At 38.7% G+C, this 18,767-nt stretch overlaps 1 protein-coding gene across 2 annotated transcripts in view; it reads right to left on the minus strand.

Annotated features, from left to right (window-relative positions):
• The window catches only part of LOC127626751 (dedicator of cytokinesis protein 1-like), a 329,863-nt gene that overhangs the window by 223,412 nt on the left and 87,684 nt on the right, over positions 1-18,767 (minus strand). For both annotated transcript variants that reach the window (XM_052102764.1, XM_052102763.1), the window contains exons 17-19: positions 18,333-18,436; positions 17,380-17,560; positions 7,777-7,874 (exon numbers count right to left, since the gene is read on the minus strand). In XM_052102764.1, coding sequence (XP_051958724.1) covers positions 7,777-7,874; positions 17,380-17,560; positions 18,333-18,436 — 383 coding nt within the window. The remainder of the gene's footprint in view (positions 1-7,776; positions 7,875-17,379; positions 17,561-18,332; positions 18,437-18,767) is intronic.

Below are 18,767 nucleotides of genomic sequence, written 5' to 3' on the forward strand. Positions count from 1 at the left end.
AGAGAGGAGGTGCAGCGGCTGACGAACTGGTGTAGAGCCAACAACCTGTCCCTGAATGTCGACAAAACAAAAGAGATGGTTGTTGACTTTAGGAGAGCACAAGGTGAACACACTCCGCTGAACATCGACGGCTCCTCTGTGGAGATCGTCAAAAGCACCAAATTCCTTGGTGTTCACTTGGCGGAGAACCTCACCTGGTCCCTCAACACCAGCTCTATCACCAAGAAAGCCCAGCAGCGTCTCTACTTTCTTCGAAGGCTGAGGAAAGCACATCTCCCAACCCCATCCTCACTACATTCTATAGAGGGACTATTGAGAGCATCCTGAGCAGCTGCATCACTGCCTGGTTTGGGACTTGCACCGCTTCGGACCGCAAAGCCCTGCAGAGGATAGTGAGGACAGCTGAGAAGATCATTGGGGTCTCTCTTCCCTCCATCAAAGACATTTACAAAAAACACTGTATCCACAAAGCAACCAGCATTGTGGACGACCCCACACACCCCTCACACAAACTCTTTACCCTCCTCCCGTCTGGCAAGAGGTACCGAAGCATTCGGGCCCTCACGGCCAGACTGTGTAACAGCTTCTTCCCCAAGCCATCAGACTCCTCAATACTCAGAGACTGGTTTGACACACACGTGTCCTGAGTTGCACTTTAATTACTGTCACTTTATAACTGTCTGCTACCTCAATAACTGCTATGTGCATAGAACACTATCTCATAGTATGTTATGTTTACATTTTTAGAAACTGTCATCTTTTTGCACTACTGAGTACTGGTCGGCGCTGCACTGTCTACTGTCCTGTTCATTGTCAGAAATTTGTTGTACTGTCCCATACTTTTTGCACATGTTTGCACGTGCACTTTATATAGGTATATATAGGTATTTTATTTCGTTGTGTTGTCTCATGTGGTCCTATGTTGGTCCTCTGTTGTTTTTATGTAGCACCATGGTCCTGGAGGAACGTTGTCTCGTTTTGCTGTGTACTGCACTAACTGTATATGGTTGAAACGACAATAAAAACCACTTGACTTGACTTGATACGTATATATATATATATACACACACACACACACACACACACGGAAGAGGATTAGGGCCAAGCAATAATAAAAAAATAAAACCATCTCGAGATTAAAGTCATTATAATGCGAGATTAAACTCGTTAAATTTCTAGAAAAAAGTCGAAATACAATCTTGAGAATAAACTTATTAAATATTGAGAATAAAGTCATTATAATGCGAGATTAAACTTAAGTTTTTTCTCGAAACACAACGACTTTATTCTCGATATTTAATGAGTTTATTCTCAAGATTATATTTCGACTTTTTTCTCGAAATTTAACGAGTTTAATCTCGCATTATAATGACTTTAATCTCAAGATGGCTTTATTTTATTTTTTATTATTGCTTGGCCCTAATCCTCTTCTGTATATATATACAGGTCCTTCTCAAAAAATTAGCATATTGTGATAAAGGTCATTATTTTCCATAATGTAATGATAAAAATTAAACTTTCATATATTTTAGATTCATTGCACACCAACTGAAATATTTCAGGTCTTTTATTGTTTTAATACTGATGATTTTGGCATACAGCTCATGAAAACCCAAAATTCCTATCTCAAAAAAATAGCATATTTCATCCGACCAATAAAAGAAGTGTTTTTAATACCCAAACAAAAAGTCAACCTTCAAATAATTATGTTCAGTTATGCACTCAATACTTGGTCGGGAATCCTTTTGCAGAAATGACTGCTTCAATGCGCGTGGCATGGAGGCAATCAGCCTGTGGCACTGCTGAGGTGTTATGGAGGCCCAGGATGCTTCGATAGCGGCCTTAAGCTCATCCAGAGTGTTGGGTCTTATGTCTCTCAACTTTCTCTTCACAATATCCCACAGATTCTCTATGGGGTTCAGGTCAGGAGAGTTGGCAGGCCAATTGAGCACAGTAATACCATGGTCAGTAAACCATTTACCAGTGGTTTTGGCACTGTGAGCAGGTGCCAGGTCGTGCTGAAAAATGAAATCTTCATCTCCATAAAGCTTTTCAGCAGATGGAAGCATGAAGTGAGGACTCAAGATGGCGCCGAGTATGGCTGCTGCGTTGCGAGCTCCGTTACAACACTGCGGTTTATTGTTTGTTTTGTTTACAGTTCTTTGTTTTTTTGTCTTGGATGTTGTCTGCCTTATTGTTTACGACAGACAAACGCTTTTGGACATTAGTTCTACAATCACACATCGAAAACCGGACTTCAAATTCCTTAATGCCGACCCGCTGTTTACAAACACGCCGGGCGGAGCCCTTTGTCTGTGCTGCTCGGCCGCTGAAACGCAGAAGGAAAAGAGGAAAACGAGCCGGGCGTTCTCATCAGAGTAAGACGTCGTGCAAATCGACTCCCGCTACCCAGTATACTACTGGCAAATGTTCAGTCTCTGGACAACAAACTCTGCGAGCTGAGAGCGCGGATCTCTTTCCAACGAGAGACGAGGGACTGCTGCGCTATGTGCCTTACAGAAACCTGGCTGTCTACGGAGATTCCAGACTCGCCATCGAAATCACGGGCTTTTCCGTGCACCGAGCGGACAGAGCTGAAAGACCTCTGGTAAAAGCAGAGGTGGTGGTGTATGTTTTATGATCAACAAATCATGGTGTGATCAGAGGAACGTACATTTCATCAAGTCTTTTTGCTCTCCTGATCTGGAATATCTCATGCTTCTGTGTCGACCATTCTGGCTGCCGAGGGAATTCACAGCGGTTATCATCACAGCTGTGTACATCCCCCGCAAGTCCGACACAGACCGGGCACTCAGGGAACTGTATGGGTGTATAAGTGAGCAGGAAACCGCGCACCCTGAGGCTGCGTTCATTGTTGCCGGGACTTTAACAAAGCCAACTTCAAAGCAATCGCCCCAAAATACCACCAACACATAAAGTTCAACACACGAGGGGACCGGGTTTTGGATCATTGTTACTCTCCCTTCCGGAAGGCTACAAATCCCTCCCCCGCCCCATTTGGCAAATCGGACCATTCTTCCGTTCTGCTTCTGCCCGCTTACAGGCAGAAACTGAAACAGGAAGCACCCACCCTCAGAACGATCCAGTGCTGGTCGGACCAATCAGACTCTGCGCTACAAGACTGTTTTGATCACGCGGACTGGGAGATGTTCCGGTCCGCCTCTGATGATCGATTATCGAGGTTTACGCTGACAGCGTAACGTGTTTCATCAGGAAGTGCGTAGAGGACGTTGTTCCACCAAAACTATACGGATATACCCCAACCAGAAACCATGGGTTAACGGCGATGTTCGCGCGGCACTCACTGCGCGGTCCTCCGCGTTTAATTCTCCTAACACGGAGGAGCGTAAACAAGCCAGTTATGCCCTCCGTAACACTATCAGTGAAGCCAAACGCCAGTACAGGCACAAGCTTGAAGGCCAGTTCAACACCACTGACTCTAGAAGTATGTGGCAGGGAATTAACACAATCACGGACTACAAGCGGAATAAAGTCTCCGCCATGAACACCGCTGCATCTCTCCCGGATCTAACTTAATACATTTTATGCTCGCTTTGAGGACAGTAACACCGCCCTCGCGGAGAGAGCACTCGCTGCTGACGCTACAGAGGTTGATTCACTCTCCGTCTCTGTTGTGGATGTAACCCGATCATTCCGACGGGTGAACATCCGTAAAGCCGCGGGTCCAGACGGCATTCCGGGCCGCGTCATCAGAGCGCGCGCGAATCAACTGGCTGGTGTTTTTACGGACATTTTCAATCTGTCCCTCTCCCTGTCTGTAGTCCCCACATGCTTCAAAACATCAACCATTGTGCCTGTACCGAAGCAAGCTATAATCACATGCTTAAATGACTGGCGTCCTGTTGCTCTGACCCCCATCATCAGCAAATGCTTCGAGAGGTTAATCAGAGATCACATCTGCTCTGTTCTGCCCACCTCTTTGGACCCATTGCAGTTTGCCTACCGCAACAACCGCTCCACTGATGATGCCATTGCATCTACAATACACACTGCTCTCTCCCACCTGGAAAAAAGGAACACATATGTGAGAATGCTGTTTGTAGACTACAGCTCAGCATTCAACACCATAGTGCCCTCCAAGCTTGATGAGAAACTCCGGGCTCTGGGCTTAAACAGCTCGCTGTGCAGCTGGATCCTGGATTTCCTGTCAGGCAGACGTCAGGTGGTTAGAATGGGCAGCAACACCTCCTCATCACTGACCCTCAACACTGGAGCCCCGCAGGGCTGTGTTCTCAGCCCACTCCTGTATTCCCTGTACACACATGACTGTGTGGCAACACATAGCTCCAATGCCATCATTAAGTTTGCTGACGATACGACGGTGGTAGGTCTGATCACTGACAATGATGAAAGAGCCTACAGAGAGGAGGTGCACACTCTGACACGCTGGTGTCAGGAGCACAACCTCTCCCTCAACGTCAGTAAAACCAAGGAGCTTGTTGTGGACTTCAGGAAGAAAGACGGAGAACACAGCCCCATCACCATCAATGGAGCACCGGTGGAGAGAGTCAGCAGCTTCAAGTTCCTCGGTGTCCACATTACTGAGGAACTCACATGGTCCGTCCACACTGAGGCCGTTGTGAAGAAGGCTCACCAGCGCCTCTTCTTCCTGAGACGGCTGAGGAAGTTTGGAATGAACCACCACATCCTCACACGGTTCTACACCAGCACTGTAGAGAGCATCCTGACTGGCTGCATCACCGCCTGGTACGGCAATAGCACCGCGTACAACTGCAAAGCCCTGCAAAGGGTGGTGCGAACTGCCAGGAACATCATCGGAGGTGAGCTTCCCTCCCTCCAGGACATATACACCAGGCGGTGTGTGAAAAAAGCTCGGAGGATCATCAGAGACTCCAGTCACCCAAGTCATGGGCTGTTCTCACTGCTACCATCAGGCAGGCGGTATCGCAGCATCAGGACCCGCACCAGCCGACTACATGATAGCTTTTTCCCCAAGCAATCAGACTGTTGAACTCTTGATCTATCAGGATCAATAATTAGCACTGCACTTTATTAATCTATAATCTCACACTGGACTGTCAACATATTCTCCTCAATACAACTGCTATATATATATATATACACATATATATTTCATATACTCCCACTTATTGTATTGTATTGTATATTCTGTTCTATATTCTGCATTGTATATAATTATTGTGTTGTGTAAGTATGTGTACATCTGATTTGTAAATTGTTTTGTGTAAGTATGTGTACATTTGATATGTAAATTGTTTTGTGTAAGTATGTTGTTTATTGTAATTGGTATATGTCTCGTCACTGTCATGACTGCTATGTTGCTCGGAACTGCACACAAGAATTTCACCTACTGTTGCACTTGTGTACATGGTAGTGTGACAATAAAGTGATTTGATTTGATTTGATTTGAAGTGCTCCAAAATCTCCTGATAGCTAGCTGCATTGACCCTGCCCTTGATAAAACACAGTGGACCAACACCAGCAGCTGACATGGCACCCCAGACCATCACTGACTGTGGGTACTTGACACTGGACTTCAGGCATTTTGGCATTTCCTTCTCCCTAGTCTTCCTCCAGACTCTGGCACCTTGATTTCCGAATGACATGCAAAATTTGCTTTCATCCGAAAAAAGTACTTTGGACCACTGAGCAACAGTCCAGTGCTGCTTCTCTGTAGCCCAGGTCAGGCGCTTCTGCCGCTGTTTCTGGTTCAAAAGTGGCTTGACCTGGGGAATGCGGGGATTTTTCTACTCCAGACTCAGTCCACTGCTTCCGCAGGTCCCCCAAGGTCTGGAATCGGTCCTTCTCCACAATCTTCCTCAGGGTCCGGTCACCTCTTCTCGTTGTGCAGCGTTTTTTTGCCACACTTTTTCCTTCCCACAGACTTCCCACTGAGGTGCCTTGATACAGCACTCTGGGAACAGCCTATTTGTTCAGAAATTTCTTTCTGTGTCTTACCCTCTTGCTTGAGGGTGTCAATGATGGCCTTCTGGACAGCAGTCAGGTCGGCAGTCTTACCCATGATTGCGGTTTTGAGTAATGAAACAGGCTGGGAGTTTTTAAAAGCCTCAGGAATCTTTTGCAGGTGTTTAGAGTTAATTAGTTGATTCAGATGATTAGGTTAATAGCTCGTTTAGAGACCCTTTTCATGATATGCTAATTTTTTGAGATAGGAATTTTGAGTTTTCATGAGCTGTATGCCAAAATCATCAGTATTAAAACAATAAAAGACCTGAAATATTTCAGTTGGTGTGCAATGAATCTAAAATATATGAAAGTTTAATTTTTATCATTACATTATGGAAATTAATGACCTTTATCACAATATGCTAATTTTTTGAGAAGGACCTGTATATATGAAACTATGTCTTTAATATTTTTACTATCCAATAACTATATTTAAAAAAAGCTACAAGAAGTTTGAGGCTTTAATATACTTCAGATGGACCCTTTTCACATTTCCGGGCTTGAAACGCAGAAATGAACTAGCGGGTTAAAATTCTATAGCAGCAAATGTGTAACCAAAACCAATTTTATTTTTGCATCAAATTGCTCCAACTGCAAAATAATTAGTTTCTTCACACTGATGTTCCCAATACTTGGGAAAAGAGGGAAAACATAGTTGTATTACAACAGTCAGAAGAAATATTCCCTCAGCAGCTGCATTTTTTAAATCCAAATGAAACCCCAGATGTTTATGTTATAATATTATTGATTTATTTAATGGTAAGATAATAACACAAATAATAATTTGTAATGTACATTAAAAAAAAAGTCTGGTACATTTGTGCTGCTAAATAAAGATGGAAATGAAATGCATCATCACAGTCTGTGAAATGTGTCCATTTCGCTGTGTGTTGTGCCTAATAATGACCTTTAACCCTTAAGTACTTCAGGATGACTCTTGAATTTGCTGTTTAGTGTCTTGAGCTGTGGGTGGAGGAACGTTTGATAACTGTGTCGTAGAGACACGGCAGAGGCTGCAAAATGTTATAAGGATGTTGAGGGGACATTTACTGCACAACAAATCTGTCTCCATCTTTCTCTGTCTCAGTCACTGACGGCTCATATAGTTTTGCCTTCAGGAGCACACTGGCATTTAAACACACTCCATGAGGGAAATGTAAGTGAACATCACATACATCAACAGAGCTTGACCTTATTTTAGTTTGGGAATGTCATGTTGTATATATAATAAAATAAGTCATGTACATTGGCCCCAAAAAGTAAAAAGTAATTTTTTTTTAATTAAATTATTAAATATAATAAATTATAATGAAATTAAATTATTATATTTAATTAAATTAAAGATCAAATAAAAATTACATTTCAAAATAAATTAAAATAAAATAACACACGTACAGTGACCCCAATAAAGTTAAAACGTTTTTGGACACTTTTGTCATGCAGAAATGTATTTGCATTGCATACGTGTGGCTTAAGGACCCAAAAGTGTCCAAATATGTTTCGGGGCTACTGTGTGTATACCCTACCGAAAAGCCTTGGAAATGGCTTTTCTATAAATATCTCGGCATTGTTTTGTGGCAGTCTTACAAACTAATCAGCTAAATGCTTTTGAAGTATGGCAGTGTTCATCCATAATTTCATATTGTGAATTAAATTGCAAGCTTTCACGCCAACTTTTGAATGTTTTATGTTGGCAGCACACTTAAAACTGACGTTTGAATGACAGTGAAAATGTATCTTTAAATGTGCAAGACCTTTGTAAGTTTTTGTCTGATTCAAACATACCTTGACCACCTCTCCTCCATCCACCTTCATGAGGTGACGAAGATTCTGCTGAAGTAAACTTGTGTTTGATCTCCACTTCAGAAGCCCCAGGAGATCAACTGCAGGAAACAGACAAGAAACATGTAAACAGTCAACTCTCCAACATGCACATTAAACATTCATTAGTACATAAAGCTGAAACCGAGAGATGAATGACAACCCATCCCAACACAAAAACAGAAGACTCATCCAAACACATATTTAGAACCACAATTGCATATCACACTATTTCAACTTTTGGTCTTTACTTTCTGAATTAGTTATAAGTTTGTAATCAATGATAAACCGCACTAGAGACAATTCATCAGAATCAACAGCACATACAACGGTTTTGGCCCAGGGAATAACTCAATCTATTATGAGGGGAATGAGAATTTGGACAAAGGTGTAGATATCATGCCATGTGTAGGTATCAATCAGACTATACAGACAAGCCAAAAGTCAGGATCTTCAAATATTTATGAGGTCAAAAATGCTCTTTACAAAATAATCTCTCTCATGAATGAGCTGTTAAAGATACAGAGATGCCAGATTACATTTAACAATATAAAGTGCAAATAAAGAACTCATCTCTGATGGGGGACTGTGCCGTTTGGCAACTGTAGGCTACAGACCATTTTACGGTTTCCTTGGGAACTCTCAGCAGCTCCTATTGCAATCGTCATGGCAACAGAAGCGAGTAACATTTTAACCTCAAACATCAAATTCCAACGAGCATTTGAAGTCAAGCTAAAGTGAAATGACGTAACACCCATGTCGCCGTAATAGAGTGAGACAGCTTTATTTTCAGGGTTGTGTTTTGAAGAGCCATCAAATAGTCCCATCAACACATACATACAAACCCATAGAGCGCAACGGTCTGGTTCCATATGTAAGAATCCCATTCATTTATCCCATAGAGGAATAGAGAGACCTACTGTGAGCTACGAGGTTGTTCATCGATGGATAATGCTTCCATTGAAACCATCCGTCTGCGTTATTTTAACTTCATCGTTTAAAAACCATGTTTGATAGCGGAATTCATGGTAAACAACTACATTACCCATAGTACAGCAGAGAAAGATCCACCAATCAGAGAACTCAGGCCAACAAACCTGCAAAATGTGCTTTGGAGCGACCACGCGCTCCCATGACGCACTGTGAATGAGGTAATCGAGTCGGTCTCCGTTCACCCTTAAACTAATGATATATTTGTACATATAGGAATCTTTTCCAATAAAAGTAAAATACATTGTCTATACTTATAAACAACAAACTAAAATCAATAGTTTTATATATTCACATTGTTTTTAAATTAATTACATAATTCCGAATCCTTCATGGGATTGGAGTCCGCACCCTCATGAAAGACGGTAAGTACACAGTCATGTAGTCTTTATGTCCTCAAAACCAAGTTTGTGATGTTGTGAGTTGGCTAGTTTGATTCTTGGCTCACAACTCTTTTATGAAGGATTTTATTAAAAGTCTATGAATGAAATGAATGGGGAAAAATAATTCCGGAACTCAGACGACTGAAAGTGGACGGGCACTGATGCGCTCTATTGACCTTGATCAGTTAAATGAGTATAATAGAGTATAAATGTGGATCATAGCACAGTTCAATGTGTTCAATGTGTGTGTACGCACATTGATAACGGAGTGGTGGTGGTGGCGTAGTGGGGTAAAAGCACATAACTGGTAATCAGAAGGTTGCTGGTTTGATCCCCACAGCCACCGCCATTGTGTCCTTGAGCAAGGCACTTAACTCCAGGTTGCTCCGGGGGGATTGTCCCTGTAATTAGTGCACTGTAAGTCGCTTTGGATAACTTTAAATTCTTTAAGTCACAGTCCTTCTATCACAGTTTAGATCGCAGTCTATTGAACATGTGTGGAAGTATCGCACAATATAATGAACGGACTTTACAGTTTCACACAGGCGTATTTTTGACTACATAAAACTGAATATTTAGACAAAACACTGATGTAGACCAGAGGTTTTCAAACTGGGGACAGTGTCCACAAAAATGTCAGGAAAAATGTGTGAAAAAGGTGACTGTATTTTACATTATTACGGTTTCGTTCTAAAATTATGAGGTTATTCAGAATTATTTGATTCTATTGTAACATTTAATTTTGTAACAACAAAATATTTTAAAGTATTCTCTGTATAGTTGCTTTGGAACAATATTTATCGTGAAAAACGCATTAAAAATACATTTGAAATGAATTGTCAAAACGTTTCTCTTTGGGTTTATACATATAACCTAATATAAAAATAAATAAATAAAAACACTTCTGATAATATCGGATTTTTTGTATATTTTTTGGGGGCTTTAGTACAATGACAATAAGCTACGTATTTAATGTTTCAAGCATGTCTCTAATATCACATTAAAAAATGTTTCCCCTCTCTCACAAAGGGGGTCCATCGCAAGGGGATCATTATATTCGGGGGACCTCAGCATTAAAAAGGTTGAAAACCCCTGATGTAGACACTTTTAATTTTACACTATTTACACAAAACTCACTTCAAAATATTTTAAAATAGAACATGTATTAAGTTGTTCAGACTTCTGTTAATCATCCAAGCTGGTATAGATGTCGTCCGATGCCATAATCTGAAATGAGCCAAATATCAGACAATTTATCGGCCTTATCTTACTAAAATAATAACATACGGTTTTGTAAGTGGAGATAAAATTATGTAAATTGTTGTGGGTGATCAATAATTAAATCCTTTTGGATTGAAGCCCTCAGCATTTCAAAGTATACTTTTTTTGGACATTGATCCTGTAAGGACATTGTTCGACACATGTGCATTATGACTGTTTTGTTATACTATTTTAGTACAGTCAACTCCTGGTGCACGTTAGCACATCAGGAAAAAACTGGGCAGCATGCGAGACATAGTGGCAAGTGGAAAACCGATGTACGCTTTGGCCTTTAGATTGCCTTTGAGAACTGATTTAAAGCCCATTTGGCAGGTTTCGCCAATCATAAGGCTTATTACAAACAAAATATAACACGTTAAGATGTAATGCTGCTTAAAAACCCGTACTAAAAAAATGAAGAGGATTTCAGTAGGAGGAAAGAGAAGTGTGATATTTCACATCATCATGTCACATCAGCAGGATGAGTGGCTGTGTGGGTGAGATGTGCAGAGTTAAAGATTCCAATATTTAAAACTTCAGCCTGCGGGTTTAATAAAGAGAAAGTTAGAGAGAAAATCTGAGAAAGACGAGGCGAGAGAGGGAGATATACAGGTCCTACCGTCAATCTGTATTCAAAGCGAATCATTCCTCTTTATTACATGTTTTTTAATGCAACGTGGGAAGAAATTTAGAAGGAAAATATCAGAAAAAAGGTGGCGTTTCAGTCCAATGTAAATGCAGGTTTCATTTGATGTTTACACGATTCTGGCTTCATTTTCAGAACATCATTTTGCCAAACATTATCAACAAGAAAGCAATAGTACAATATTCTCATGTCTATATTCATTTACTAGTCGATGCATTTATAAACATTTTCTTTTTGAAGCTTCCAACGTATTTTGACCAATGACTCTCCAGTTGTCTTGAAGGCTGGATAAGGAGTTTTGAAGATAGATTCAAACAAACGAAGTGGTCACTAAAATGGTAAATGGTCTGCACTTATGTAGCACTTTTTTTAACCAAAGCGCTTTACACTGTGTCCTATTCACACACACACACACACCAATGATGGCAGAGCTGCATTACAAGGCGCTAGCCTGCCATTGGGAGCAACTTGGGGTTCAGTGTCTTGCCCAAGGACACTTCGACATGTGGAGTCATGTGGGCCGGGAATCGAACCACCAACCCTGCGATTAGCAGCCGACCCGCTCTACCACCAGAGCCCCAGCTCACTTAGTGAAGCAATTTCAAACAAATCCTGATTTTGGACATGAATGAAAGTGAGCGCAAGTTGCTTAAAGGAAAGTTCTGGGTTCAATACAAGTTAAGCGCAATCGACAGCAGTTGTGGAATTATGTTGATTACCAAAAATCACTTTTCTGAAAAAAGCAAACGTAAACATTAGAATACACACGGTTTAAAAAGTAAATTTATTTATTATGATAAAAATCGCTTCCTAAACTAGTTCTATGTGAATTTTCATCCAATTTTCCAACTTTGTTTCCATAAATACATAACGATGTAAACCCTCAAACCATATAAACTACGATTTGAACAGCTCAAGTTAACAGAAGAATTAAATCTAAGTGCTTTTATAAAATTTCTGCCTTTAAACCCTCCAAAAATTGGCCCTATTTACTTCCATTGTAAGTGCCTTACTGTAATCTCAATTTTTAAAGAAAAGGAGGGATGACTTGAAATTAGATCATCAACATTATGCCACAAATGCTGTTAATTGACCTTAACTTGTATTAAAACCAAAAAATTCCTTTAACTTATAAACACTGAAGTCTTTCACCACAGAAATCGGGCTGAATTGGTCAAACTGGTGGAAATAAATGGACTGATTACCTACGGACGCGTCGCAGCCATGCTGGTAATGCTGACAGTACTCTTGCTCATATGATATTGCTCAATTATATTTTGTAAAATGTGTTTTGTTTTGTCTATTATTTTCTCAGCAGATTTTTAATCACAGCAGAAAATCATGCTAACAAAAGATGCTATTCAAACACATTCACAGGCGAACAAATCAAGTCACAAACATCCAATGTAACAGCAAACACTCCTGCAGATCACATTGATTTCTACCTGCGATGCTGACACAGAACCTGAAACGGTTTGTGTGCGTGACAGCGGGGTTCCACCGCTCAAAATGCTAATGTGTGTGTTTACGTGTGCTAAAGAGCTACTATTTCACTCTTTTGACATGTTGTTTCTACAGAAAACACAGTTGGCATTGATTGACAAGACCTCATGGGGTAAAACGGCTTCTTAGCCTACGCTAGCAATACAAACCCTGTGTTTGTATGCTAATGTCATCAGCAATCTGCACATCAACTCTGTCTGAGGAATCCTTAGCGCCCTCATTACCGTGTCTGTTCCAATGCTAATGGACAGCGTAGAGAGTTTTTTCTTTTGACAAAGTCTTTATTAAAGCACCGTCTAAACTGCCCTGTGACCCTGGGGTCGTGTAAAACCACGTTATTACTCGTGCAGGTCGTTAGCACCTTGCTAATCAATTCACAGGCACGGACGTCTCCATAGCACGGTATGTGAGGAAATATTCTGTCATTCGGCGGGGATAAAGATGGCCTTTAAACTCCTCAGATTGCACAAGCTGCATAGAGCAAGACCAATCAGTGTTTCACACCGTTTGCGTCTTCATCTAGCAAGGTTGCTTTGAAATAAATGCTGAAAACATCTTGGCATTCTGGGAGAGAATGAAGTGTTTGCTAGCTTTGGCTTCGAGTGTCTCAGTGTCTCTCATTAAGATGATGAACAAGCCACAGTTTTTAGCACAATAATGTACGATATTGCAAACGACAGCATGCATATCCCCCCCGTTTGGCTTTTTTTCAACAGCAAATGTCAAATTAGCATTAAAATCAAATTGTAGCATAAATTACGCATCTTTATCTCAAATCATCCAAAAAAAGTTCAGGCTTGTGCAACTAATATGTATGATCTAGTGTCATTCAAAACAGTATACAGTGTGTGGATATTTTGCGAGGGAAAGCATAAAATTATGGGGGATTATCGAGATAAAGCGATTCATTTTCGGCTGGTCAAATGATCTGACGATGGCGGCTCTCATCTATATACGTGTAGCGTGTGTGTGTGTGTGTGTGTATATATATATATATATGTGTGTATGCGTATGTGTGAATATATATGCCTGTATGCATGTATGTATATATGTATATATATATATATATATATATATATATATATATATATATATATATATATATAAGGGCTGTTGATTTAACGTGTTAATTCAGTGCGAATAATTTTACAAAAAAATAACGCGTTAAAAATATTAACGCAATTAATCGCAATGCCCCTGATTGTAATAAGTAAGAGTCCTGAGAAATGCAAACTTGTAGTACCAACTGTTTACTCCAGTGGGCAGTAAGTGAAATTTCAGCTGTGTGGCAACGCACAGTTTATACAGGGAAGAAAACAACCTTCAGCAGTAGCACAACACAAACATGCGTTACGTTCTTGCATTCAAAACACATGAAGGAGCGCAAATGCGAACTAAGGGATCTCAAGATATGTTTAAAGATTGAGTATTAAACTATATTTAACTTGACACAGTGACCTAAAAATATTATGTTTATGACGCAACACACCTGAGACGCTACACAAGCATGTCTGACGCTGGATTGAGATATGTTTTTTATAAATATAAATATTTATAATCACGAATAAAATCAAAGAAATTTCCTTCAAACTTATTTATAAGTACTACCTCACTAATTATTTTCTTGTAGAGAGATTTAATTTTGTGGTCTGCAGGCAGAAAATGTTTTCATTTATTTGAGTTGTCCCTATTCGATTTGTTTTTGGTCTGATTTCTGCAGGATTGTTAGAGATCATATTATTCCCCAGCTTTCAACTTTGTTTTGAAAATGTTTTATTCCTTTTTTTTGCTGACATGTCTCTTCATAAGGAATATTATCTGATTAATGTTCTGCTTTTGCTGGCAGAACATTCATAAATGAAAATATATAAATATATTCATAAATGTAAGTATGGTGGTTATAAACCATTAGTTTTAATTTTTAATTCAGAGGTTCAGCAATACCTAAGAACAATTTCCAATTTGAGTAACAAGAAAGCTGTAAAGTGTATTGAAATATGTAAACAATTTGATATTTTTATTTAAACTGTTTATTTATTTTCCTTTTTGTTGTTGTTTGTTTTAATATACATCTTGGCTCTAGATAAAATGTTAGTAAAAGTTTTTGTAAGCATTAATAAAAAATGTCTGACGCAGGTGTACATTGATGGGCTCTTAAACAAGCCCTCATAATAAATCTCCAACTGATTGACAAATTCACTTGTGTAATGGATTACTGTGAACTGTGTGTCAATGATTGACTTATGATCAATAATATGGTAGTAAACAATACATTGTATTCTAAAGCCACTTTTATATTGTCTTATCAATGATGAACTCTTCTGCTACAAGAATGTAATGCATTTTAATTATCTGAATATTTTGTATATATACATATATATATATATATATTTTTTTTTATTATTTAAAAGATAACTATGTATAATTATATATTGATATAAATATGTATAATCATTATATATTGAGTTATTGTTATATGAGGGGCTTTCTCAGCAAATATTTGTATATGCGATTAATTAATCGAGACACCATGTCATTAATATTATATATATATATATATATATATATATATATATATATATATATATATATATATATATATATAAAAAAAGTTGCCAAATCTCGATTTTTAAATCCCAAGATCGATCTTTTACTTTATTGAGCAACCATCCACTAATGAGAGGAAATCACTAGCAGCAAAAACCAAAATTCACGTTATGCAACTAAATTGCATATTGGCAACGGGCTGGTAAATATTTACATTTCACTTTCCAGTGACTGTGTGTAGTGTTATTAAGCAGCAAGATCTTTTTACTTAACGATTAAAAAACGAATCAAATATAATTAGTAAATGTATATTTACGAAATGTACCTAGTTAGATGGTCTTCTGTATAATTAACAGCATTAGCTAGAAGATCATTTTTTTCATATGTAAGCAAAAAGGACATAACTGAAATATTGAACTGTATATCAATATAAAACTGAAATTGAGGTGGGCGTGCTAACGAGGAAACCAAAGGCTACAGTCGCAAGTGCACCTCTTGAGCCCAGGGGAGTTAGGTTTACACACTGCACAACTACCTACCAGCTGGCTACCGTTACATTAGCATGAGCTCATTTACAAACGCACTTTGCACAAATGCCAGTTTTCTTAAAGAGACAGTACTGGTTTTTAGCATGTGTTCAACAAATCATAATGATGCTATTAAACAATAAACATGTAACAAAAAATAACATGCAATATATATAATATTTATTGACAGAACACATGAATTTGATCAAAGTGACGAAAAACGAATCAAATATCATTAGTAAATTTATATTTTCGAAATGTGCCTAGTTAGATGGTCTTCTGTATAATTAACAGCATTAGCTAGAAGATCTTTTTTTTTTTCATATGTAAGCAAAAAGGACATAACTGAAATATTGAACTGTATATCAATGTAAAACTGAAATTGTTTTCATCAATTGGGACACAATGTGACGGTGACGTCAAAAATAAAGCTCAGTAGCGTCTAATGCGTTCTAAATAATCAAATGTGCCATTCACTATGTATTAAATAATGAATGAGCAAATAGGAGAGTTCAAAATACATGTACATTAATAACACTACATGAATTGTAGTAATTACAATTTTCTTGACGTTTTAGGCATTGATCTGGCAACCAATGTGAATACGTCAGATACTGACTAAACTGTTTGAAGAAACGAATACAAAAACACACCAGAATTGGATGCAATGAACAATAATGCATATCTTTATCAGCATACATCAATCTTGGTTATTGTAAATTTTTACATATAAAATATATTTTTTACATTAAGTTGCATTACTTAATGCATTATGAACCATTATGAACAAGTATTTTAAAATTAACTTTTAACAAGAATAACTGCTGTAAAAATGATTGTTCGTTGTTAGTTTGTAATACCAGGTGCAATTACTATGGTAACAAATATAACCTTACTGTAAAGTGTTACTGTTGTAAAGTGTTTTTCTTTTTATTCCATTCTTTTGTCTTTGAGAATTTAATTTCAGTGGTCTGTGCATGGATGACAGCTGATGAGAAAACAGTTTTTGACTTTCTGTAATATTCATAGAGCAACACAAAGTTCAAAGAGGTGACGAGGAGAGGAAGGAACACACACAGAGGAGAGGAAATGACAAATTGCGTCAGGACTGCAGTGGACTTCACTGCATTCAGTATGTGATCAGACTCTAATAATCTTCCTGTATCTGACTCAGCTTCCTGCACCTCCACACAGCTCACATCATCTCTTCTTTTAATCACAAAACCAAAACAAACATACTGGACTCCTGCCTTTTAAAGTGGTGGGTCGTGACTTAAAATGCATTGCAGGTCCGTTTTGATTGGGTCATGGAAAGCTGGGGTGCAAATCCTAAAATGTAAATACTAACCATAAAATTGTGTACAGTTAGGCAAGCAAAATAAAAGGGAGGAGAAAAACTTCCCGAATATTTTGTTGGTGATGTCAAAGGCCATATGCGCAATCAAACTTGCACATTTTGGAGCAAAATCATCCATCACTTAAAAGTTTGCCAAATTAGGTAGATGCCAACATGGAAAGGTCGTGTGACATGCACTCATCCTCAAAAACTATGAACAAACTACACAAGGTAAAACAAATATGATGCAGACTACATTAAAACGGGTCCTGAAGCAAAGCTCGTTGAGAACCACTGCTTTAAAGTCTCCCTTCTTTCTAATTTACTTTCTTAGTACGTTACAACTCGTTGCCTCCGTCTTTAAGTGTGTCTCACCGTTCTGTGTCAGTTTAGTGGAGCACACCAGCGTAGAGATCTGAAACGAGTCTTTGCTAATGGTGAAGCTCCCGAGACTCTGTGCGTTCTTCCCAGATGACGGACTCTTATCCTCCATCTCTGGTTTGGTGGAGGCCAAGTTCAGATACATGGACGAGTCCTCCAATTTCTTGGCCTCTGCCTACAAACACAAAAACATACAGTGCATGCAAACCATAAATGAAAACGTGTAGTTGGTGCATAGCATATCCATGATTTTAGATGAACATATATCAACAAAGTGCATATGTTAGGTGATATGACAGGTCAACATTACTTAAACATTTTCCCCCATCATTAATCACCAATTGGCCTTCACTATTTAAAATGGTAATGCGGTGTGGCATTTATTTATTTTTAATAAATAGTTAAAATATTCAATTTAGCCTCTCATTGAATAATTCATAAAAGCTGCATGTAAAATAATGGAAAATGCCATTTAAAACAGTCAATGTCCCACTAAACCGCTTATTACAGCTAGTACGCCCCAAACTTACGCCATTGGCTAAGCTAGAATTTGCCCTGTTGTCGCTCAAACAAACACAGCAAAGTGTCGAAGTCTTTAGAGTTATAATCAGGTTCTAATACTTGTTTGAAGTTCTTAGAAACTCTTTAAGTTGTGCAACTTTTTTGGCCGAATCTTAAGATATAAAATGAATTCCAGATCAGCGTTAAAGCTTTGATTTTGCTCACAGTATGAGGGTTAATCTGCATAGCTCAATAATGACTTGACCTGCTGACGTTCTGCATTAATGAAGCTTTTTAATATGCAGAAATGAAGAGATGAGCACGCTGACAGAGCTAAATTGTGTAATGATTAGATTGTGATGTGGGGTCAAAGATTAAACAAAAAGCAAACGAGAACAAGCAGCATCAGTACACAGCTCACATGCCTCTCTTTGTGTGTGTTTCACCTTATATATGATGAGATCGTGCTCTCCGTCTCTCAGCGTTGTGCCGTCGTATCTCATCAGCTTGACAAACGACAGAGCAAAGTTCTTTTCTGATTTATCCTTGCCTGCAGAGACACATTGTATATTTATTAACAATAATATGTATTAAACGTTGACAACTAATCCATGTCCTAACCATTTTCAATCCATTTGTGTGTTATTTCTGCTTCTACCAATACAGATTCACTTTTGAGAGATTGTTTAGGCAATAATGCATTGACCACAATCATGCCAATGATGTACATTGAAAATAACAATAAAAACTCAATTGAGCGGTGTGGCAGGGTGCACAAGAGACAGACACAGTGGGTGCCACGTCGGCCTTAGAGAGGTGTTTATTTTAGACAATAAACAACAGAAAATCTCTAAAAAGACCCTGTGACGGATAATGATTGC

This window comes from Xyrauchen texanus, chromosome 33, assembly GCF_025860055.1.
Source record: "Xyrauchen texanus isolate HMW12.3.18 chromosome 33, RBS_HiC_50CHRs, whole genome shotgun sequence".
Lineage (NCBI taxonomy): Eukaryota > Metazoa > Chordata > Actinopteri > Cypriniformes > Catostomidae > Xyrauchen > Xyrauchen texanus.